Below are 26,428 nucleotides of genomic sequence, written 5' to 3' on the forward strand. Positions count from 1 at the left end.
CCATTCAGATTGTATTCCTACAATGCATTCAAGTTTCCCCAAGGGTTCTCCAGTTCCACTATGTTGCAATAGATTTGTATTTTTATTTTTAATCAATTTATTTTGGATTATAAGCGATTTGCATAAAGCAACAAATCCACATATAAACTATCCGACTTCCAAAATTGTTCAATATTATACCTTGTTTGAAAAGAAATCCACATCAAGCTAAAAGTAGCTATTTGTTTTGTATAAACCTTTACTTGGCAACTCTGACTGAATCTAAACTGTATTTTTGTATTGTTGTACCCCATTCGACCACAAGATGCCGCTAAAGTAAGCCTATTATCTTACCGAAATGTATACGTTAAGGATTGTGCGTTAAGTGAATTTGTGTCGCCCCCGTGTGGTTAAACGAATATACAGCAACGTGACGTTTAATTATTAGCTGAACAGCATCAGTTTATCAGTTTCATTTGCAATGCTTTTCATACAACATGGCCTCATTATTGCAAATACGTAACTACCTGCAAAAAAACCCCAATTATTGTCACCATGCTGCCTTTGCATGTTAATACTTGGCACACATTTAGAAATATTAAATTTAATTTATTTAACATTTCTGATTAAATTAAAATTATGAAAACAAATGTCAAATTTATGTTTAAATTAATGTTTTACACTGAATCCCAAAATAATCAAACATTCTCAAGATGACAATAAAAACCTGTTGTTTAATAGCAGTTTTGCCATACAAAATATTTGTGCAAAATTCTTTTCTCACAAAATAACAAAAAAAAATAAAAATAAAAATCAAGGCCACATAGTTTGACATATAAAGAGTGTAAACGTTTAGGAAGTATTTACTGTGTCCTTAATGGCGCCCCTCTATAAAGAGCCATAATACGATTCACAGTCTTCAGTATTAAGTGGTTTTTGACAAGTGATTATGGTTACAAATCTAATCAAACAGCTGTAGAAAACCTCTGCTATTCCTCAAGGAAAATGTTGGAAGACACAAATATATGAAGAACTGATTTGATTTGTCGATGTTACAAACATGAGCTCATATCATAAAAAAAAAACCCAAGAGTCGCAATATGGTATGAGGTACAAGAATATTGCAAATATTGTTGATACAAAATGTACAAAAATAAACCATTGATTCAAAAATAAACTTAATTCAAATATCAGTTATTACATGCATAGCAAGGTGATGTTCAGTCATAATATGCCATAACATGTTATGACACAGGCAAAAAGGCATTTCCTGGAGAAGATTGTTCTAGCTTGGTATGTGTAAGCTTTTCACTGTACTCTGAATAACAGTCTGAACCCTGGTGCACATCTGCAGCCAATAGTTGCATAGCAACTAACTAAGTTAAACATTAGAAAGAGTTACTGACTAGACAGTGCAGCTAATCCCTTTGATGTTCTAGGTAAAACTCCCAGTCCAGTCTAGACAAGTTTTATACACAAAGAAATTAAGAACATGACTATACTAGCTGGCAGATACAGGTTTTATCAATAAAATGCATTCAATTTAAATCTAAAATAAGGAAACTCTGAGCCTTTGTAAACCCTCTGCATATACTCAATTGGCAGTGTTTATAAAACATATACATTTGGATGTATGGTTTGTACAGTCCTGATGATGACTGTAATACAAGAATCAAAGGGAAGTCTTCAGGACAGAGTGATTTGTGGTTTCTCGATAATGATACAACCTGTTTATTAACCCGGAAAAAAACAAATCTAGTGAGAAAACAACGGTTTACAGCTGCTGTAAATTAAAGAAAGGCACTGGGAACAGATCACAATATTAAATGTAGCTAATAACCACATAAAATGTGGCAAACTTGAACTAAATTGAAAAATTTAATTGCTGGCAAACTGCTGATGTAGCTGTTTCCTAGGATAAAAAAATCGAGTTTTATATCGAGTTTGCAGTGGGAAACAAATAAATTGCACAGTCATTCAGCCAAACAGCTAGAACGATAAAAGCCTGACTGATAGACAGATAGGTAGTTAGTCCAAGTTACTGATTGAGTATAATTGGAATGGAATGTAAAAACAGAGCCAAAACGCTACGACTACCATTTTAAGAGCGGTAATTCATTCTTTCTACAAAAAATTGATCATTGCTTTTAATATACTCGCTAAGTACAGACAAACATCTCGATGTTAATTAAGCTAATGTGAAACACTTCCGTCATGAAACTGCATTTTTCTCAATCAAAAACGGTGTAAGTGCAATTATAAGCTATATTCTGTTGTTTATAAACAGAAGCAAAATCAACAGAAAAGCCTGATTTCAAGTGACGCCTGACACAGTTACAGACTAGCATACATTGGTCAAGCAGGTAGAATTAAAACCGATATGACAGGAAGAATCAGGGAAGAAGGAATACCATAAATGTAATATATACAGTACAGACCAAAAGTTTGGACACACCTTCTCATTCAAAGAATTTTCTTTATTTTCATGACTATGAAAATTGTAGATTCACACTGAAGGCATCAAAACTATGAATTAACACGTGGAATTATATACATAACAAAAAAGTGTGAAACAACTGAAAAATGTCATATTCTAGGTTCTTCAAAGTAGCCACCTTTTGCTTTGATTACTGCTTTGCACACTCTTGGCATTCTCTTGATGAGCTTCAAGAGGTAGTCACCTGAAATGGTCTTCCAACAGTCTTGAAGGAGTTCCCCGAGAGATGCTTGGCACTTGTTGGCCCTTTTGCCTTCACTCTGCGGTCCAGCTCACCCCTAAACCATCTCGATTGGGTTCAGGTCCGGTGACTGTGGAGGCCAGGTCATCTGGCGCAGCACCCCATCACTCTCCTTCTTGGTCAAATAGCCCTTGATGCCTTCAGAGTGACTCTACAATTTTCATAGTCATGAAAATAAAGAAAACTCTTTGAATGAGAAGGTGTGTCCAAACTTTTTGTCTGTACTGCATATGTCTTCATTTTGGACAGAGGTCAGGCATAAAAGGCTTTAAGTCTATGCATTGAATATGTATAGTTCAATTGAGTGAATTCACTAGAATTTTAGATTTCAAGCTACCTGAAAAGATAATGCAGAGTTAAAATGATCAAAATGCTTCAACTTATTCACAAAGCAACTGGTAGTCGATAGTCAGTAAACCACATAATTACTGCAATAGCCACGGATAAACCAAACTGTGATTGAGAGAAGCGAAAAAGAAGTGTTGACTTGAAATCAAGCTACAGTCCATTTAAAATGGCTGTAAGGCATGAGTTCATACCCATTGTATTTCAGGGCTGCAATCGAGACAAGTATTTCTTTACAGCAAGCTCACTGTGACTAAAAATGAGTGAGCAGAAGAAAATGATAGGGTTCCAAAGTCATCTTCAGGTATCATACTTATATCTTCAGTAAGAGGAGATGAGGAGGTTTTCCTTTATTCCTTTCTTTCATTTTTCATATACAAAAACATAGTAGATAAATCTGTTACATTCCAATCCGGCTAGTTGGTATTTACACAGTGAAAGAAAACGTTTAAAAAATATCAATAATTATAATCATTATATTCACAAGTCAGCGGTGATGATCGATTCGGTGTACATGAGTCTGTTGGAGTCGGCTAACAGTGATGCCTGAGCCGGGTCCATTGACAGCCCTTTTTGTGCCATGTGTCCAAACATGGACACCGCACCTCCCTGCACTGTGGCCACAGGAGCCAGAGTGACGCAGTGTGAAAGAAGTGGTGTGTTTGCATCATGGTTCGAGCCTGTGGACGGCACGCTAGTAACATGGCCCGTGCTGGTGGAGCCACTGGCGCTGCTGGGGGAGCGACTTTTAGGGGGAGGACAGTGCTGGATCACTCGTGTGGGTGCCTGAGCTGAGGCAAAGTGGGCAGCTGGGAAAGCAGTGTAGCCTGGAGGGATGGCGTATCCATTGACAGGGATGAAGTGCTGGTTTTGTGTCATTGGTGCTGCCACAAAACCGGCAATCTGACCTGCTGATATCCCCTGAGGAGCTCCATAGATGTATCCAGCGTAGCGTGGGCTGCTGAGGTTGCTGACAGGGCTGGCGCTGAGCGAGGTGGTCTGAGTGGTGGCATTGCCTCCGGATGGTGTGCTGGAGCTAGCGTGGGATGACAAGCCTTCCCAGGCACGCAGCCTAGAATAAATGTCCTTAAACCTGGGTCTTCGTGCAGGTCCTTCCTGCCAGCACTCGTTCATTAGTGTGTAGACGCGTGGTGGGCAGTCGTCTGGGCAAGGCAGCAGCTGCCTCTTGCGCACCATCTCAATCACTTCCTGGTTGCTGAAGCCATAGTATGGTTGAAGGCCGAAGCTAAAGATTTCCCAGAGAACCACTCCAAAAGCCCAGATGTCAGATTCTGTGGTAAACTTTCCATACGCGATGGCTTCTGGAGGCATCCAGCGAATGGGAAGAAGGGTTTTAGGCTGCACACGATAGTAATCAGAAGTGTAAATCTCCCTTGACAGTCCCAAGTCTGAAATTTTAACATGGAGCTGTTCTCCTACGAGTATGTTTCTTGCTGCCAGGTCTTTGTGGACGAAAAAATGGCTGGCCAGGTACTCCATTCCAGCTGCTACCTGCATTGCAACATGCAGGAAGTCTCCATGGTCCAGACTGGATTTAACTGTGCCGTCCTCATCACTGCTGCAGCCGACGTCAGAGTGTGGCGAGCGCATGACCAGGAACTCATGGAGATCTCCGAGTGGCAGGAACTCAAAGAGCATGCACACGGGCTGCTCTTGTGTCACCACTCCCAGGAGGCACACAACATTGGGATGATGGAGCTCAGCCAAGACAGAGGCCTCCTGCTGGAATTCATTCCATTGCTGTGTGCTAGAGAAGTCCTTTAGAGTCTTGATGGCCACAAGCTGAGCATGCTCCATCCCTGGCAGGTACAGGTGGCCTTTGTATATTTTACCAAGGGCACATTCTCCCAGCTCCTCCATGAAACGTACAGCTGACAGAGGCAGCTCTTTAGCTTTAGTCTAGATGAGAGAAGGAAGAAAGAAGTTGTCAAATTTAGGTGCAAGTTGATTTTACTAAGTTGCAAGAAATATTTTGTCATAACATTTCATATCTATCAAGCTCCAGGTGAGTGCTACTGTGACATTCTCCTGAGAAATTTCTGCATATATTTATAGTAAATGATAAAGTTTGGAATGATTTCCAGGCCCTAAGGAAGCAGTGTCAAACTATGATGCAACCACCGCCATCCTTCACAGCTGGGAGGAGACTTTTGTGACTCAGATTATACATAAACCCATAATGAAATGACCAACCGCAAGCCTACAAAAGATTTTAAGAATGCAAATATTCTCAATATGATTGTGATTTCAGGTACAAGTATTAAATACATTATTAATAAATCATGTTTTATCAAGAATATTTAAGAATCTGGTTTTTGTGTATTCTGATTTAGGCAACGCATTTTTTCCCCATCAGTCTGATTATAAAGCAAATCTCTCTTGCATTTTAGTATCTTACATTTACTGCTTTAATATTTAAATTCTTAAAACTAGATTGAAACAGATATCAAAAATACATTTATTAAAACAAAAAAAAATGATCTGACTTTTTTTTTTTTTTTTTTTACTGAAAGCCTAAACGTTAGGTAAAGGATTGAGTTCTCTCTTTTTCCTTTGATGCTTCTCTCTGAAACCTGGAGGAGTTTAACTTCTGACTGTAATGATGACCTGTGACCCTGTGACCTGCTCTGTACCCTGCTCTTTAAGAGACTAAAGTGAGCGCTGAAGACCTGAACAGACGTCCTACATCAAAGTGTTCCATCTGCAAGCATTATTTTATAGCTGTTGTAAACAGTCAGCTGACAGATTCATATTTATTTATGAATAGAAATGAAGATTTATTAGCTAGCTTTTGTTACTATGCTCAATGATTCATGGACATAGCAGAAGGCTTCCAATTGGAAGGTGTACAATGTGTTTCAAATGCAGAGAGTGATTTACTGCCATATTCTTCCATGCATGCAAGCGAGCTCCACTGCAGCATTACAAATATAGCACAGACTGTGTGAAATGCAGTGGTGGACAGTAACGAGTAAATGCAATTCGTTAGTGTATTTAAGTATCTTTTTCGCGTATCTGTGCTTTACTGAATAATTTCCATTTGGAGAGACTTTTACTTTCACTTCACTACATTTTAATGTCAAATACCGTACTATTTTACTCAACTACATTTTGCGAAATCAGTCTTTTTAATTATGAATGGATAAAAACGTAACTGGTTAAACACAGAAATCCACCAGTCTGGGTTTGGAACTAGTTTTGATTACAGCTTATTGGTATATTACTCCTGACCCATGAGTTGAAAAGAAGGTTTTGGTCTCATGATAATTTCAAAAGATATCAACCAATGTTTGAGTAATTAATATCTTTCTATTAATAGTTCAGTGTGTTAAGAGTTAAGAGTCTTTTCACTTAAACTGAGGTGATTAAGCAAAGAGTCTTGTGGTAAAAAATATAATAGGACCATTATAGCCATTATAAATAGTACTTCGGATACTTAAGTACATTTGAATACTTCTGTACTTTTACTCAAGTGAAAGTTTAAAGGGAGCACTTTTACTGGAGTCATAATTTTACCTACAGTATCTCTACATTAACTCAAGTATATAGTTTGTGTACTTCATCCACCACTGGTGAAATGTTAACTGGAGCTATGTACTGTATCGTATATAATCCATTCATGCACCAGAATATAATTTTAGAGTTTATACCACAGCACCTCTGAATTATCGTCTATCACTATTTAGATAGTGTTGATTCAATTTCATTCTACAGCACCACTCATGCCAGACAAAAAAAACCCATTGATATTAATGCACTTGTTCTAATGTTATTAGTGTTCGAAAAACAGCTTATTTGTGTGATGAACGCTACACAACATCTGCTACTAATATTAAACAGATTGCAAAAAAAATAACGGAATTGTAGCATTTATGGTGCCATTTCCTGTAAAGATTCTGTGAAGGTTTATTTAGCATGTGTAAAAGGGGTCTCTAGTATCAGTGCTCTCCTTTACATCGATTGCTTAGAAACAAAAGTGTTTTTTTTATTTATCTTAAGAAAAAGTGTTACAGTGGCTATAATATCTGACTACAGCTTTATTTTCCACCACATTATGTGTAGCTTGTCATTTTGTAATAAATTAAACAAAGTGTATTATGTTAAATTACATCATACCATCCTACCAATGATTATTTTCCTAAAATGACACTCCATGGTGTTTTAATCCCCACCTAAATGGTTCACATTGTTTTTAGTTAAATGTCAATAGATATAGTCATTGTAACTGCGGAAGACTGAAGCCTTCAGAAGCCTTTAAAGGTCAAATGAAATTCTACCCAGAATGCAAAGGGAACAATGCCATGACTCTTATATAAGTGGCAGCTGTTTCATGTTAGAACCAACTCTCCCTGAGGCAACTATGTCTCATCCTTAAACCTCTCATATTAAATATTAGTCATACAAATGATGACCTCTGCATGACCCCTGTCTTGAACTTTGACTTGCAGCTGAGTCTGCATGAGAGCATGTTAAGTACAGTACAATACATCTGGGACTTATTATGTTTCATTATGTTGAATATGTATGCATACGTGTCAACAGCTTGTAGTCATAAAACCTTATTTTCCCAGTTCAGTGTTATGAATTCAAAAGCTCCATTTACTTATTTTTACTACAGGAAACTACACTGTTTATAGACCTGGACACTACTCTCTAATCTGGACACAGCCTTATATATTTTTTTTATTAGATTAGACAAGTTTGTAAGAATAAGAACTTTACAAGAGTAAATCTTGTTGTAGTGCCACAGTTATAGTATTTAGTGGACAACGACAGTCAATGAAAAGTTGAAAACGAAAAACACAATGAAAAAAGTTGCCTATGGCACCCTCTAGTGGCTAGCAGCTTTTATTAACAAGTGTCTGATTTATGTTTTGGGTAGATATAGATTCAATTCAACATTTGAGGTTTATTTTAATAAGAGAAAGCTTACAAAAAAATGAGAATAAAAAAATAAAAGAATTTTTAACTGCAAAATAAAAAATTTGCCATTAAGGTTTGGTAATATGACTATAAAATCAAAACCATAGTAAGCGATGCCACAATACAGATAATGTGTATTATGTGATTTTTTTTTTTTTTTTATACAAACAATCTTATTCGAAAACTATAATAAAAATGTTAAATAACAGCTACAAACTTAGAAAGCCTGATTGAACTATGTAAAATTTTAATCTAAAAATGATTGCAGAATTATATCAATGCCCCCCTTAAGTAATAAAGAATTTCATTTGGTACACATTGACTAAAAGTACAATTTTTCAGAAAGTACACTTTTGTTTCAGGTGGATTGTTTATTAAAAAACAAAACAAAAAAAAAAAAACACATTTCATGATACTTATCCTATGCCACATAATTAGCTTATAGTTTAATGATAGTATGTGTCGTATAGTCTACCTCTAATTCCCACAACATAAAATGTATAAAATTAGTGTGTTAATTTTAAAACTTAATTTTAGTCATTAATTTCTCCACATGGTACAGCAGTACCAGCAATGACAGCAACGTCTTGTCATATTCATTGCCAACCTTATAAGGGAAATGCTAATTTTATAAAAACTGCTTTTTGAAAAATTGTGTCCAAAATTGCAATAAGCAGTGGTGGGCAGCAACAAAATGTATTGTCTCTTTGTTAAACCTCTATAAAATAAAAGATCTGTGTTTCATCAAAGTGTTTTTTGTTTTACTTCACTGCATTTTAATGTGCAAATTCTTCATGGATTTCTCACTCTATGTACTGCATAAACTGCAAAAAAAAAAGGTCTGATCAGCAGTTTTTGTTTTGATACTTGCAGTCAAATTTAAAGTACATTCAAAAGCAACTACTTCTGTTCATTTACTCAAGAAGGAATGTAAAAGGAATACTTTTACAGGAGTAATATTAAAACATGGGATTTGTACTTTTACTCAATTTCAAATCAATTCCATTTTATTAGTATAAATCTTTTAACAATAGACATTTTTCCAAAGCAGCCTTACAGAGATAAAGAGACTAGAAAGTTGGAATTTATTACATTTTGTAACATTTAGTTTAGTGGCTATAAGTTTTTCATTATAAGGTTATCCCTAATAAGCGAGCCAGTGGCGACAGTGGCAAGGAAAAACTACTTGAGATGGTATGAGGAGGAAACTCTGAGGGGAACCCAAAAGAGAACTGATCCTCATCTGGGTGGCACTGAAATTTCCATTATTTTTGAGGTTTACTGTTTGGCACTTAAATGCAGAATTGTTCATGCAAACTGTGGTCCTAAGCCATTGCAGAAGACTGTTGATATTAATCACAGTCAAAATTTAACCTCATAGTTCTTGGGTCTTGAGGCTATTCATTTCCTAGTACTGGAAGTATATATAGAGACTAGTTGGCTATGGAGTATTTAACTACATTTAGTTTTCTGCCTTGTTACTGTGTCTGTTTTTTCCTCACCTTGGGCTTGTACGCAGGCAGCATAGACATCTCTACATTCTGGCCTCGTACAGGTTTGGGCTGGCGCTGGGCGGGTGGACTCGAGGCTTTCTGGTTATTTCGGCAGACGCAGATAAAAAAGAAGAGCAAGGCGATGGCTAGAGGGATGGCAACACTGGGGACCAGGATGTAGAGGATCTCCATACTGCTTCCTCCACGCTTCTCAGGGTCTGAGTACCACAAACAAGCAAGCATGAATCATTCAATCATTAAGATGATTTACTGTTTCATAATAAGGCAGAAACAGATGCAATTGCAGTTAGTTTTGGTTTAATAAATGAGAGAACAATCCAATAATGGCCGACAGGATCAAAGCAAAAACAAGGGAACAGTACAGCGTGAAAAACTACTGAATTAACAGCTTGGTATATTCTGATGTAAACTTAAACTGAGCATTACATTATACTGTGTAATGAGTGAGAGTCATTTAGAGACACACACTGGGAAAAAGTGAGAGTAATCAGAAGTCCACAGAGAAAGTATTAACATGTGATGGGCTCTGGAAGTGTAGCCTGGTGAAGTCATATCTGTATTCCATAGTTTGTTCTGGGAAACTGAGCTCATGGAATTATTTCATCTGACATTTATTTGTTACTGTACAATATTGTTTTTTTCAATTTGCTTTTAGTTTAAAAGTTTTACTTTACATTTAAACTACATTTTATATATAACATTTAGACTTTATGATTTACTGGTATCACTACTACATATATAAATGAAAGAAATATGGAAGTGAATTATTGAGACAAAATTAGATATTAGTAAACTAATTATTCAATGGTATATAATGCACAGCCTTTCTTTAGCTAACTTAAATATATGTGAATATCACATTACATTCAATTAGATTTTTCTGTTCACTGATACATTTAATTCAATAACTAACGATGGAAAGTTCAATTATAGAATTCAGAGATTTCTCCTTTGTGGCTCACACTTTCATTTATTATTATTTCAATGACTTCTGAATGAGTAGCACCTGATACTGAGTGCTATTTACTGTATTGTTAATCATCCCTACTGCTTTAAGTACATATGACATTGTTAGGGTTATAAATGATTCAATTATAGAACATTATATTAGTGATGCACCCAGAACCATATGTGGCACCTTGTAACATTAAATGTGTTAAGAGTGCAGTGTGTGTGCACTGATCCTCACCACAGGCAGGGATGTCACACATCTCCATGCGAACTCTCTCATCCAGAGTGAAGCACCAGGGCGCCTCCTGCTTGCTGCCTGGGTTACGGCAGTACGAGTGGCCGCCGTTTAGCTCTGGATAGCGCACAGCGAGGTAAGTGTGGCTGTGTGGATACTGCGAGTTCCACGGCTGGCACTGGCGGCCTGACCTCGTCATACTGGTGGTGCCCCGATAATCGGAACCGGTGCTGTTAAAGCACTTGTGATCTGTCAGAAAAGAAACAGTAGGTTGAATATTTAGAATGGGAGAAACTTAAATGCAATAAATGCTCATGAACTGAAAAAGACATGCTAACTTTTGTTGATGGACTCGCCCATCGGGATGCCTATCCTCATGCAGTTGGTCGCCTCGGGGCTGTCTGAAGCAGCCAGGTCATCACAGTTGGGCAGTTTGAGTCGTTTGAGGATGATGGGGTTGGAGCGAGCGATGATGTACTCCGTCTTACACAGGTCGTTCTCCAGGATCTCACACTCATCCTTGCACAGGTCTCGCGGTTTATCGATGCCAGAGCTTCGGTCACATGTGGGGAAGGCGAAGTGGCAGAGCGAGGGGATGGCAAACTGAGAGCAGCGATCTGAGAGGTGGTTCGATGTGCCAATCATAGTGAACGCAGCTGGAAAAGAATGGGAGATAACAGAAAACTGAGCACTTCTCATGCACCAGAAATGAACTTTCGACACAGTATGTTTCATCCATAGACATCTGAAATGTTTAAGATGCTGGCTTAGCTCAAATAAAGCTCTCAAACATCAAGAACAACTAGAACTGCTGACGGAGGCCAGGTTACTGCCAAAAAGTAGCTTATTACACAATGATTTAGCACCTTGACCTCCAAGACTCCCACAATGGTCATATTAATCCATGGGAAAAGTCTAGTCTCAGGTCAGTCTGGTTCCTAGACTGTGTTGTTTCTCATGGACAATGATGAGGAGTTACCAAAATACAGAGATGAGCCTGCTGGGTGGTGAGAGTACATTTTCTAACAGAAAGGAATGTCCTTGAATTGCGTCCATTAAAACATTAATCACAGAGACTCAGAGAGAGAAAAAGAGAGAGAGAGAGAGAGAGAGAGAGAGAGAGAGAGAGAGAGAGAGAGAGAGAGAGAGAGAGAGAGAGAGAGATTGCTGGCACTGGTTCTAACGTGCTCATATTTCTGAAATTGCATCTGCACAAACAATAATGAAATCTTAGAGTGAGTTGAGGTAATCTGGCAATTTCACTGTGTGTGTGTGGTAGCCAGACATTTCCTACTTACGTGCGACATTACATACAGAACCTATAACATTTCCATGCCAATTTTCTGTGTTGAAATTAAAACAAGACACAAAACAAAAGATAGTGTTGCTTTTCTACTAAGAAAAGTGTGAGAGAAACTGTACCGTTCTTGTTTTTATTTACATCTGGCCAAAATAAAATGGTAGTGCTCAAGACAATGGCTGAAGGGCAGGTTGAGAAAAGCATTACCGGTTATTTGAGTTTCGATCTCGCCCTGCATTTGCAGTGAGTCCACAAAGATGCTCCGGTTCCCGATGAAGCGAGCGCAGGCTATACCTCTGTATGGCTGGCAGAAGCCTTCTTCGTCAAAGTCTTCACTAGAATATTAAACAAGACAAGGGCAACATTCATTTCATGAAGTAGAATGGACAGAATATGAAAAACACATGCTGTGATCTATTCTGGGGCCTAGCCAGGGGGTCTGTGATTTTTTTTATTTAGCTACAGTGGTGGAAAGCACATTCCTTCTTTATCAAAGTGTATAATTAAGATTGCATTCTTAAAGTAATTGGTGCATCATACAAAGCAATTCACATAGAACTATTTTGCTTTTATTCGTAAATCTGAACACCGAGTGGTAAATTAAGTTTAGATTGACTTTGAAAAGTTTCTTTAAAAAAAATTAGAAAAAAGCCTATAGTAAAAAAATGAGCAGTTCGATTAGTAAACACTAGAGGGCAGCAAATAGTCCCAATTGTAAAAGAGACTCCAGGTTTACCAAAAAAGACGCATCCTAATCTGAACACACTTTTTCCTGACTCCTGATAGTTTTCTCTCACTCTCTCTCTCTCTCTCTCTCTCACACACACACACACACACACACACACACACACACACACACACACACACACACACGACCAAATATAATTAGGATTTCAAACACAAAATATTATATCATGACATATGATAAGTATAAAAAATTAAGTGGTGAACTGTAGGCCATAATTGGGACCATGTGCACAGGAGGTTGCTTGAGTTTGAAGAGCATGTGAGGAATCATGGCGTTGCTTTACAGTGACATGTCACATGCTGCTTCCACCATGATGTCACACTACTGCACATCTGTGAGCTCACTAAATACAGAGAAGCTGCTTTGATTTACCAAGATAGGAAGACAATGTAATTTTCAACATTAAATGGAGAAAGTGGAAAAAATCTGGACTGTATTCAAACAAAAAGCAGAAGCATTTGCAAGCTCACATGCAAACAGGCTGGTGTGCGAGTAAATGGCCCCGTAACAAGTGAGACATGAGTGAGTTTATGCACATGTCTGAGACCACCAGACTTTCAAAATATGCCAGAGTCACGAATATGGAATCACATCACATCAACATTTCACCCATATGCGATTCTTTCGAAAAACTGTTGCCAAAAGTTTCGAAGCACACAATTATCTAGCATATCTTAGATTCTTCAACACAGCCCTAAACTTAACCACAATGAACACCTCTGGGATGGATTGTTAACACCCCAGGGCTCCTCATCCAACATCACTGTCTGACCTCATTAATGTAAAATCAACAGCGGGACAGAATGTTCAGGAACTGAACAGTTAGGAATTACATTTTAAACTTTGGTTTTACCAACAAATTTCATACAATTTTTAAAAACACATTCTTGTGTTAAAGTGACATTGTCTAGATGAATTCACTAAAGGTACTGTAGGGGCCGCGGGGGTGCGTCCAAAATTCATGGATTTTAATTTCTGTAACATCTCTGTTCTGTGCTGTTGTGTATATAAAGACGTCAACATGTGTGTGTCTTTGCACAGTGGAGATAATAGATTCGGTTTGTTGATATTCGAGCACAAGCCCTGGAGTCTAATAAGAGCATTTGCGTTTTCCCTGCTCATCTGTAGTCCTGGAAAAGTCCTTATCTCTCATATCCTGCTTCTTCCAGCTGCATTCATTCGAAACATCTGTTTACATGTCAAACATAATTTTTAAACAATTATAGTCATGATTATTAATCATTGTTTCTTATACTACAGAGAGCCCAATGTGGGGCTTTGGTCTTTCGAATTTCATCATTATACTAATTAGGAATATTTAATTGAGACTGCACATAAACATGAGATGTCTGTTTAGCATGTATGGACAGAGCCTCCAGTGTCAGTGCGTTTGTATTTCTTACTCGAAACTCTCTTAACTTGTTAGTGTTCCAGCTGATCGACTTTATTCATCTAAGCTAGCTAACATCAGGCTTTTAGAGTGTAAGGCTATAATTAAAGTTGATATAAAATAAGAATCAATAAGGCTATACACAAGAAAGTCGCAAAAAAAATGTATCATTAAATTCTATCATGAGCTGACAATTGGATTATGCTACTAATTATCATAGTGCAGAATTGAAACTCAAAACCAATCTTAAATGAGACCCTCATGGTCATATATTTGTGTTTATGGAATTGACAGTTACATCCTAGCTTAGTGTGATAGCAATTAGTTGAAAAGATTTTGGCCTTTAACATATTTGCTAAAATAGCAAATGAAAACTGGAGACAAAATGACAAGTGGAGTCTCATCAGGCTACATTTTTTTGTCTACACAGAGCCCTGTAATTAGTGGTTTTCAGATCATCCAAATACAAAATTTACAGGCCCATTTACCATCAGGACATATACAACATATTTCCAACCACCAAAAATCTGCAAGTTTATGTAGGTACTGTGATACCACATTTATTATTCTGCACACTGTTGTATGCAGTCAGGAATAATCATGTGTGTATTTTACTTCTAATAATATGTCCTGACAAGATAAACTTTGCTTCAGAGTAAATGGAGAATAATACAGCAGTTTCAAAGCAATGCTTAGGATTATTTTGATGTTCAGAAGATCTGGTACTACATCTAAAAATTTTGAGAAGCTAAAAGAAGACAAGAGCCCATTCATGACTTTTAGGATATTCTCTCAATATTCAACCTGAGCGTGTAGTGTGCAGGATCATGCTATTGTGTCTGCTTTGTCCCTGCATTTTCGGTCCATGGTCTGTGACCGGTGGCCCGAGCAGAAGGGACACGGGGCCACTGAGGGACTCTTATTAGAAGCACTGAAGAAAGAGAGGAAAGAGTTCTTATGTTACATTAACACAATAGCAGCCTCTATTAGGTGAACACTACAACTCAACCCTATAACCTTAGGATCTCCAAAAGAGAGAGAGAGAGAGAGAGAGAGAGAGAGAGAGAGAGAGAGAGAGAGAGAGAGAGAGGTTGACAAAAGCAGGAAAACCAAATTTTAAACCTATAATTTAAAAGCATTATAAGTGAATATGATTAAGCATGCTAATATGATTACTGTAAAAATGCCAGACATTACTGGAGAAGCGGCTACACTCAATAGCCAGGATGATCAATCCTCATTAAACTCTTTCCTCGCCAAACTGGAACATCTTCCAGAAAGCACAGAGAACCTCAATCCCATCTCTTCTCGCTTCATCAGGGATGAACTACATCACATCACGTCCCCTGTGAGTAATAGTTTAGAAAGCAGGCTCAAATCCTTAAATAATAGTCTCCTAGTTTTCTTTTAAAGCTTTCTAAACATACGTTCTATGCTTCCAAATCAGTTTATACGAGTGTTTGCTAAAGAAATAATATATTATGCAAAATGGCCTTCCAAGGCGAGGAGAGGAGTGAGACAGGTCTTGTTTGTTTTTCTACAAGCTGCCCTTCAGTGTTTACATCTCCTTCAGTATAAACAGACCAGGCATACTGAGGTGTGAAATCAAGACTTTGAAATGCTGGAAGTGCACAGTCCAAAGTTTGTATGAATGTGGATTAAACTGAATTCTGACATTGCTATTATTAGGCTGTGTGATTCTTTGTTTTTGCTAAATGTCCAGTCACATCTGCATAAGGAAGGCTGGAGTTCATATAGTAATCCCTCCGGAACCACATTCAACTGGCAAACCACAACTAAACTGACTACATGACTATATAATTCACATAATTATAAGGCGATGTGCAATACAAATCCTCTCTGCAGGGGAACTTTCCATCATGTTTTCATATGTGTGCTGCAGGTGAGTCATTTACTCCCTTGCGATTTAAGTAGAAAGCCTATAGATTAGAATCCATATACATGTACTATAAGAACAAGATTATGCCTGTTTGACGCAGCCAACTATTTCAGAGAGAAATGAGGGAGCCATGAATAATTAGGTCTTATTTCAGGGTGATGTCAGGAGGTAAGAAAACACTGGGAAGTCACGGAGCATCCCAATATATTAGCTTCCCCACCTGCTGTCAAACTGTCTCTGTTTCCCTTAACAATTCCTTGTGGGGTTTTTTAACCAACAAGGCAAATCATTTCTATTGTCCTTTTGACAAAAAAAAAAAAAAAAAAAAGAATTCAATACACTTTGCTCTGAAAGTAAAAAAAAACAACCACCATTTCCAAAACTGTAAAAATTCAGACCAGGCTTGCATTTGTACAGCTCCGTTTGACAGAGTCCAAGGGAATGGAGTTCATGTTCTCCCAGTAAAAGTAGATTTATTGGCCCCTTGTCTCTACGAAAGCAATGTGAATAAGATATAACATATCCCCTCAGTGATGAAAGTGGCAGAAGGAGAGCATTTCAGACCTTTCATTCATGTTTACAGCTTGAATCCTGTGCCCGCTGCGGCCTAAATGGAAAAATATCAGCGGATTTTGGCAGTCAGACTTTGTTCATGGAAAAACTCAAAAAGGAGATGAATTCTAAGAGGAGGAGGGGAGCGAAGGAGCAGTACAGGCCTGCTCACCAGGGACAGACTGGGTTTACTATGGGACTTACACACCGTCTAAGAGTCTGGACTTCAGTCTGTGCTTATTTGTCTGCGCACATGTAAACTGTTGAATGAAGACTGTTGTTTCTCATTTATTTGCTGTTAAATTCTGGTATAACATTTAAAAGACAGAAGGTTAGAGAAAGAATGTAATGCTTATATGAATCATACTCTATATACCAGAATTAATGGGGAAAATATAAAGCTTGGAGTTTAAATGAGAAATAAAATAATACTGCTTTTTTTTTTTGGTTTCTCACGAAATGCAGATACTGGGGGATAACAGTGGGGTCATTCATTAGGGCGCCACACAAGTTATCATGATACAAACCTTTTTACTTCTCTCCTATGGGGTTAATAGAGGACTGCAAAAAGGCCTTAGGTGTAGACAATGCATCACTTGTGCTGAAGTATATTACCTGAACTAGTGATGTGAAGAAATTTGCACCGATATTGCAGTTTAAAGGACAAACCCATTATTTTCCCCATGTCTGCCTACTACTCAGGTTTACTTTGCATGTCTCCTGTGGTCCATTTATTGTTGGCCCACTTCAGTAAAAAGGGACAGTGAGAGTCAGGAACACAACTGAGCAGCTATTATCTGCTTTCTAGACTTCTATTGCAGAAATGACACAGAGATGATGATTGCCAATGCTTGTACAAGTTTATAAGGTATGGCAGTGTTGCGAGAGTTATCCAGCACTGTGTTTTCTTTCCTGTCCGTTTATAAGACACACCATGTTGGTGCACAATGAAGGTGGAGTTTAAATGAGTTAAGTTGGTGAGGCCAAAATTGTTGTCAATATTTATGTGGAGAAAGCTATGGGTGTTCTACAATACATAGATTTACTTTATACTTTATAGATGCCACAAAAGAAGCTGTTGTAATATTTGCATAGCCCAGATAGGGTCAGAGTGCAGGGTCTCCCATGATATGGTGCTCCTGAAGCAGATAAGGTTAAGGGTCTTCTTTAAGAGCTTAATCGCAGTAGCTTTTGAGTGCTGGAGGTTAAAACCCTGACATCAGTAAACCAGAGCCTTAACAAGCGAGTCAAAACTCCCATAATTTACTGAGTCAGTTTGTGTGCCTTTAAAGTTGCAAGAGATTTCTTGAGCTGTATGCAATTCTAGTAGCTTCTGAATACCATTTAAGTTAAAATCTTTGACAGAGGTCTAAATATAAACGTGTGTAATTAGGTCTTTATATCCTCACTACACACACTTAATTAAATACACATTTAAGTAGACAAACTGTTCTTAACCAAATAGTCACATTTAGGCAAACCCAAAAATCTATAAAAATCCATTCACTCTTAGATGCTAGACTATAAATTGCTGCTGGTAAATGCAATGCACATCATAACCATGTTTAAGGTGGCTGAGAATGGTACACCACCCTAATATTATTTGTTTAGCAGTAATCAGGTGGTTGTTCATTTCCAATCAATGAAGTTGACTGGAATGGAAAGCAAAAGTTGGCTGTATACTGTCTATTTTGCTGATGCAATGAGGGTAAAGCAGTTGATGATAAAGGGTAGTGTGTATTGTCAGATGGATGGTTAAAAGTCCGCAATGACCCTTTTTCATTGAGGGGACTCAAGTTTCACACAGCAGAACAAGTCAGGCCAAAGGGTGAGTCCCAAGTGACTTCAATCTTCAGTCAATCAACACTTCGTTAAAAGGAATGCCTATCAAGGCAAAGGCTGTTTTCATCTCTCTCTGTGTGTTTCAACCTGATTTTGTGAATCTGGGCATTGTTTGTATTAATTAAGAATACACCCGAAGAAGGCATGAATTTAGTTAATTAAGCTAAGCATTGATTCGTAAAAAAAGAAAAGACAAATGTGTCTAACTTAAGCTGGTAAGGAATTAATGTTGAGTAGTAAAAGGTAAAACTTATTGAAGGTATCCGCTACCATAAACGGGTGAAATATCAGCAATATTTAAAACATGACTAATTGAAAGACTAATTTTAATAATTTAAAGAATTACATTTGCTGAATGAAATGTGCTAAATCATTAGGAACATCATTGCAGGCCCACAGGAAAAAGTATCTCTGGTTTTATGAGTGTAATAAATCATTGTGACAACTGAACATGCATTTCAAACAACCACTAACTTATTTTAATGGCTGTATAATTAAGTCAGTGGCAACAAATGTCATGCCAGTATCATTTGTAATATTTTATCTACCACCTAAACCATTAAAAAAAACTGACCTCAGTTTTTAGAAATGGAATTTTAGGTTGGCTAATGGATGTCGATGGCTCTAAGTGGATAGAAGGTGCTGTTGAATCCTTGCTAAACAGTGACTCGTAACTCTCGCGCCTGAATACCTCTGAGAAGCCTAATGGAAGTCGTTAGTTAAAAGCAGGGCAGAGGGCCCCATTAGGATGTGCACTTTCAGAATGCACTGAGGCTTCTGGGATGTGTCCAGCACCCGTACTTTTCCCCTCTCGGCCTTGAAGGCGCGAAGGTGGTCTGGACTTCGTTAACCACCCTGTTCTCTTCATCGTTCAGCTGGAGAGAAGAGGGGAAGGAGAAAGAAACAGAGGGTCTCCTTTTCCTCCAGTGCATTTTTTCTTTCGGTGCTGAGAGAAAAGGTTCCCAAGCCAGACTGAGGAAAGTCAAACAGTCCTGACAGAGCAGGGATGGTAATATTAATCTTCTCAAGCGGCCAGAAAACGTGATGCTATAAACAATGTGGTAGAGACGAAGGCCTGTCTGCTTTTCAAGAGCCTGGCACTAAAGAAGGCCCCACTGACATGTTTCAGTAGATACTAGTAGCATGGCTAACACTGTTTTCATTAATCTGCTCCTTTAGAGGAAAACGTCAGTACATGTCTGTTTACATTAAATCTAATGATATTTTTATAAGGAGAACCTACAACTTTTCTTCCCAGCTCTTGTCTCCTAATATTAATATGCATTTTTTGCTCATGAATAGAGTTTATTCTTGGATTTATTTTAGGAGGTTTGCGATGGCAGACTGAGATATGTCTGAGATATCTTATACAACCCTGAAAATTAAGGGCTTGTGATGCAAAACGTCTGTGAAAGCTACAGGGGGGCGAATAAAATGAAAAGGAAAAAAGTCAGCAGGGGATTTGCTAAACGTGCATATTCTATTCTGTTCCACAACAAACAACCACATTAACCACCAACTTTAACTACTGAACATAAAATGTTTAAAGTTTTATACTAAACAATATATATACAAATGGGTGGATAAATTAGATGCCTGGGTAGCCAGGAGAAGCAGAATGCAGGTCTGGGCTATTAGCACTCTATTAACTAATTAGCCTGCACGCATGCTAATAAAGTTTACAGTTGATGTGCTAACCTACTTTAAAGTGGCTTATATAGGGTACTGGATTTAGGGATATTTAAAATCTTGAAAATTGTACTTAAAGCTGAAGAAGAAGCTGAAAGGAAATACTTAATAAACATGCATAAACAGTTATTAACATCAAACCATTACAGTATATTTTAAGCTGTGAAGCTGCTGTCATGTTTTTGTCCTACTTAAGCGGTCATGTGCTGTCAAACTATCATGTTTGCATGCCTTGGTTTTCAGCAAATGTCTGAAAAAAATTTAGACTAGTAAATAAATACCAGAATTCAATTATAATGCGAATAGACTCTAAGTTTCAATTTATGTGTATGTCTGATTTTTCAGCAGACTTACTTGACCTTTACATTGTCACAAACACAGTTAGGATCAAGAATACTTCCTGCCTCATGCTGAAGTAAAATGTCTTACACACATCATGGTCCCCATTGTCAAGCCACTGCTTCTCACTCACTCACTCCATATATTTCTTTAAGGAGGCAGGATGACATGCTTAAGCCTTAGCTAATTTTAGCAAATCAGTCAAACCATACCCCCACCCCAAACCCACCAAATCACAGATGCTGCATGACTAATACAACACAGAGGTGTGTTTCTATAGGACAGATGTCCATCTTGTGAGTGACATTTGTTCCGGAACAACAGTATACTTTGTTCAGCTTTTATGGAGGCCCTGGTCCCTTCCTTGTCTGTGGTGTTCGATTACCTCCGCTGCAAGTGGTCTCCATAAAGCCGCCAATGTGAAAAGCTAAAGGCAGCAGAAGTAAAAAAAAAAAATAATAATAACATATTGCATTTATTAAAAGACTATGAATAACTCTCTTTAATGCATGTTGTCATAAGGCACAGCGGTGAGCAAACTGTGTAGTGAGGGTTCACAAGGAGGCCGGGAGGGGAGGCTGGATCTGCACTGGTGTGCAAGACCGGCTTCACTTTCACATCCTTGAATGATGACAACCAGAGAAAAAACAAAGCTTGTCTCTGATTTGAAGCTCAGGGGCTCCCCTCTATCGAACCAAACTTAACAGCTATGACAGGACGTCTTGTACATAACCCAAGGAGTTCATGTAAAGAATATTTTATAAGCAAATAGAAATAGAAACGCAAGGGAAAAACCATTTTAAAAGCCTGTCAGAAATGACAGTACTGGAAGACATCTTGTTCTGCGGTTAATGTAGGCGAGAAGCCAGATTTGCGGAGTGCTAAAAACTTAGTGAAGGTCTCCTAAGCATATCTGAGCTATTGTCTAATATTATCTGTTTACAACATCGCAGCATTTGTTGTGTTTATCGTAGTTTTCAGTTCCTTTACTTCCCTCCACTCTCACTCATACAATGTCTGTTCTATCGCTGTGCAATGAGTCCAGGGAATGCATTTATTACTGCCCCTGAAACCCCTTATAAGCAACGTCCCCTCCTCTCTCGCCTCATTCCAGGTGCCTCGCTCTTTACCAAAACTGCCGCTCTGACACATCCCTATGAAAAAGAAAGTAGAAAGAGTGTTTTTTTCCTCTTGAGCCCTGGAAGGATGGTGCACTCTGATGATGACACTAATGATAACCAACAGACTAAAGAGAGTCTCAAAGGAAAGTCTGTGTGCTGAAAGCACCACCCCATTTAAGAAGGGTTATTAAGGCTTTAATCAACATGAATGTGAGCTGGAGAGAGGCCAGGCATTTAACAATAGCTAGACAGAAAGGTCACTTCATTAAACGTTTAACAGCATGGAGGATTTCTGGAGTGACAAGAGATATACTGGTGAATGCTTCAGTTTCTGTTATAAACACTGACATAACCACCACAACAAAAAATATTCTTACAGAAGCTACTATTATTACAGAACATGTAATAATAATGTGCCTCATCAATAAAGTGCACTATGCATGGTCTGCTCAACAACGGCCCGGCATGTCTGCTGCTGGGCTGCAGCCATTTCAACCACCGCTTCTATAGCTGGGCTTGACAAAAAAAAAAAGAACACGATTGAGTAGGAGCAGTAACGTTTGCTAACTAAATAGGGCCTAAGATCAATTGTTTAATATCAAATACTCATCAACTCCATATACAGTTTTGTCCATTCAAGGGCCTTGCGCAGGGGCCCATGAGCAGTAGCATGGTGATGCTGGGATTTAAACTCACAACCTTGCAGTCAGCATATTAACCACTAAGCTACGACTGCCCCACAGGCTAATACTGCAGGTTTCACATATAGTATACACATATAGTATACATACATATGCTTTACATGCTAAATTATTTTCTTTAAGTTATTTCGAAGGATAATATAGTGTGTACTGTTGAACTAACACTAACATGATTTTTTTTTTCAAAGGTAAGCATGGTGCTTTTTTTCTTCCAGTTCCACTGCTGTGGTTAATGGTCAGTAATGAAGGTGCTTGGATGTGGTACAAGGTAAAGAGGAAGAAAACGGACTCACGGTGAAGGCTTTCCAGACTGGGGGGTTGGCAGCGGATCTGGAAAAGAAAGAGCAGCACTTTTTTATACAGCAGATCAGACATAAACCATGCACAGAGCCTCTTGTGAACACATGCTGCCAACATTAAGCACTGGCACAGTACAATGAAAAGAATAACCATTTAACTTCATCCAACAGCAAATTCTTGCTCTGGATTATACATTTTTAATTTTTTATGAACGGACACATTTTTGTTTATTAATGGAATGGATTGTGCACTTGCAAATAAGGCATTACATCTATATAAGTTATCAACAAAAACCATTCAACGCTATTTCTAGATCAACAGCCAAACACGGAGAGTGATGCTATGCGTTTTATAAAAAACCTACCAAATTTCACAAAGAGGATTCCCGTGGTTGAGACGGTGCCATAGCTGTTGGTAGCCACACACTGGAAATAGCCGGTGTCAGTGGTGTCCAGGTTGCGAATGCGAAGTCGAGAGCCGTATGGAGTCTGTCTGTAGGAAACACGTCGTGCCTCTGGGGTCACCGGAGCATCATTTTTCAGCCAGCGCACGCTGGGCACCGGATTTCCCGACACATGGCAGTGCAGTTCGGCAGTCTGGCCCAGGGATGTAGTGATGTTGTTCATGGGAGCATCAAGTCTGAGGAAGTGGTCTGTGGAAAAAAAAAAACAGGCAAAGATGAGCGAGTGAGAATAAAAATTGTGGAGGGGAAAGGGAAACTGTTCTGCTGGCCATATAATTTTGGTGCGCAATAATTGAAGACTCTGAAGTTAACACATAAGAAATGCTCCGTGTCTTCACAGAGGTTTGTATAAAAAAATGCACAGCGCAACAATTATTAAACAATAAAGATTTATTAAAAATGCATTTACAAGTGGGTTTTAATAGAGAGAAAAGACTTTTCCCATTCATTGTGTTTGTTTTTACCATGTTTTTACCATCTGTAACAAACCACAAAGATTTGCTAGCAATCTTTTACAAGGCAGTTCAGGGTTGTATGCGCGGTGGTAAATCTTTAATTTCTCACACCAGTGTTGAGATTTGTGAAAAGTAACGACATAATCTAGAAAATGCAAATTTTCCCAAATGCTATCTGTGATAATCTGAGACATTCTGTAAGAAATCTGAAGCCGCACTTTCATAGTTCACCGCTTGTGACACCCACATCACCTATCTGCCTCTCCTTTACTGAACATCTACAACCTACGCCTCATCATTGGAGGTGTGGCAGTGTAGCGCAAAGCATAATCTAGACGAACATATGTTTTTCAGTGTTCACTTTATTACAGTTTCACAATTACTCTTCATACCGGTTTCTCCTGAAAGCATGGTCTGCATTTCACACATATATACCAAAATTCCAATTAGTGTTCATCTATACATCATGTTTTAGTCATAAACTGACCTACAACCTTCTCTGATGAAGTAAAAAAAAACCAACAAACATTTAGCAATTTTTTTGCTTTATTGTTGCTTAGGGTTGGACAAATAAGTAGCACAAATGAGCTAATTTGGCATTCAGGTTAGAATTATTTTTGTTTACATTTACAGCATTCAACCTCATTCAGTGCTTCTAAAACCTTTCTGCTACTGGTACATTAGAACACACACTAACAATATTAATCTGTCTAAAAAAACTGTTTGAATATAGTTAGAAAAGTGTATCTTTTTTTAAAGAAATGCTAATAGGAAGGTATGAATTAAATTGTAAAAAAAAAACATTTACTATTTATAATCTTTTTTGCATCAGGAACACACAGGCAGATGAAAACACCATCAAAAAAATAATTAAAAAATAGAAGCACAGGACAATGTTGTGGTATAACTCAATGCAATACATAACCCACTATACATAAACGACTTCAAGGTTGAACATATTAAAAAAAATGCTAACCAGACTCCATATCATTTACGTGCAAGTAGAGGACAGAAAACCACATTACGGAGATGAAACTTTAGCCAACAATTTGATCATTTTCTCAAGAATGCAACATTAAATAGCATTACTCTAAAGCTGTATTAGAAGAGGATAATAACCATGAACTCATTTGTAATCCTCAGTCTGTATTAATGAATGTAACTAATACACTATACATTAGTCCATTATTTTAGTTACCATTTTTTGGCCTAGTATCTGGGCAGGTAACCCTCTCAAGTAAGACTCTGCAGCACACTGAAGATTTCAGCCTAGTACACATTAAGTCTCTATTTGCTTTTATAACAACAGCGCAAGATCTTAAATTTTGCAGTGTTCTTGTGGAGATTTATGCTCATGGGTTGCATAAGATGTTTAACAGAGTTTAAACTCTAAATAACAGGCCATTCAAGATCTGTCACTCCAACCCATGTAACCAATATCATCATGGTGCTCGTTTTGTATACGGGGCATTGTCATGCTGAAACAGGTTTGGGTCTCCTAGTTCAAGTGAATGGAAAATATCGTATTCAATTATGTTTGTGGTTAAGGATTTTGGGAAGAGCCACATATGGCTGGAAATGCCAGGTGTCCTAATACTTTTGTTCATCTAAAATATGTTTTTCCGATCACTTGATAAGTAAGAGAAAGTCTGAGTTGTTCTACACTCTAATCCTGAACTCCCGCAGCTGCGTGACCCGTTTTACTCGCCTTGCACAGACAGGCTCTAGCTGCCGGGGTTTCCTGTCTCCTGTGTGATGCCAGTATGATGACACACTTCAAGAAAACACCATTCCTTCCTCAGCATGAGATCTCCAGAAGCACAATGTCGGTTTACGGGACCCTGCCTTACACTGTGTTCTGCTTTAGGAAATTTGTGTCCTGGTTTTGACCAGCTTTCATTCTTCATTTACAGAGACATTTCATTGCTCAAGAATGAAGCCAGACTGGGCAGAAATGTCAGGAATGTGACATTGACCAGGAAATTAATAAAAGCATATTGAGTGGGAGGCTATTAGGGTCGGGGGCAGGGTAAGAGGCCCCCGGGGCCCACAGCTGTGCAGCAATATCCACAATATTTCTCTCGCCGGATTTCTCTCACTAATTTTCTCTTTTCAAAAAAACAAACACTTGTTAAACTACTTGTGACAGGAGCATTTGCCGAAGTATTTCTACTGTTACAAAGCATCTGCTGCTCTATGACTTATTTTGACATTATCTTGACTGTTACTTTGAATAAACATTACACAAAGTTATAGTGGTCCTTCAGGAAATGCAAAGGCAACTCTTAATAGAATGCAGTTCTCTTATTAAAGAAACAAATCATAGCATTATACCTATCCAAAAGAATATTTATTACTTTAGTAAAATAAGTAGAGAGAAACGCAATAAAAACTAAACAAAGACAATCAAACTGAGACTACAAAATCTAAATGCATCCATAAAATTTACATATATTTAATATAAAAAGATTTCCTTTCCTCCCATCGTTACAATATGCCATTCTTATCCATGTCATCATCAGACTTTCCTTTCTCATAATCCTCTTCCCTTCCTCTAACCCTTCCTTTCTCCTCCTTGGCCCTATCCCTTTCCAGTCATTTCTAAGTCTGCCAAGGGAATTAGCTTTTTTCCCCTCTTCAGGCACATCTCTCCTCTGTCCCCCTCCTTTTAATCTCCTTTGTTCAAACACCAGCTCTCTTATAACAACATACAAATGCTGCTGTCCAGACTAACGGATATTAGCGCTAAACTTCAGTTCCACTAACACATCTGAGGCCCCACCATTTAGAGACACGCTGTGCAAAAAAGTATAGTCTGACAGAGTTAACTCCAGATGTACTGGCAACCTTCAAAGTAACAAGACAATAATTATGAATTCATCTTCAGTAACTGTTTCATCCTGCACAGTTGTGGATCACAAA

General features: G+C 38.1%; 1 protein-coding gene across 2 annotated transcripts in view; it reads right to left on the reverse strand.

Annotated features, from left to right (window-relative positions):
- Positions 1-3,387: 3,387 nt before the first annotated feature.
- Positions 3,388-26,428, reverse strand: part of ror1 (receptor tyrosine kinase-like orphan receptor 1) — a 113,018-nt gene continuing 89,977 nt past the window's right edge. For both annotated transcript variants that reach the window (XM_046860297.1, XM_046860301.1), the window contains exons 3-9: positions 22,953-23,240; positions 22,582-22,618; positions 12,214-12,341; positions 11,045-11,362; positions 10,710-10,955; positions 9,509-9,717; positions 3,388-4,982 (exon numbers count right to left, since the gene is read on the reverse strand). In XM_046860297.1, the coding sequence (XP_046716253.1) occupies positions 3,543-4,982; positions 9,509-9,717; positions 10,710-10,955; positions 11,045-11,362; positions 12,214-12,341; positions 22,582-22,618; positions 22,953-23,240 (2,666 nt within the window). In that variant the 3' untranslated portion in view covers positions 3,388-3,542. The remainder of the gene's footprint in view (positions 4,983-9,508; positions 9,718-10,709; positions 10,956-11,044; positions 11,363-12,213; positions 12,342-22,581; positions 22,619-22,952; positions 23,241-26,428) is intronic.

Source organism: Silurus meridionalis, chromosome 1 (assembly GCF_014805685.1).
Source record: "Silurus meridionalis isolate SWU-2019-XX chromosome 1, ASM1480568v1, whole genome shotgun sequence".
NCBI classification, from domain to species: Eukaryota; Metazoa; Chordata; class Actinopteri; order Siluriformes; family Siluridae; genus Silurus; species Silurus meridionalis.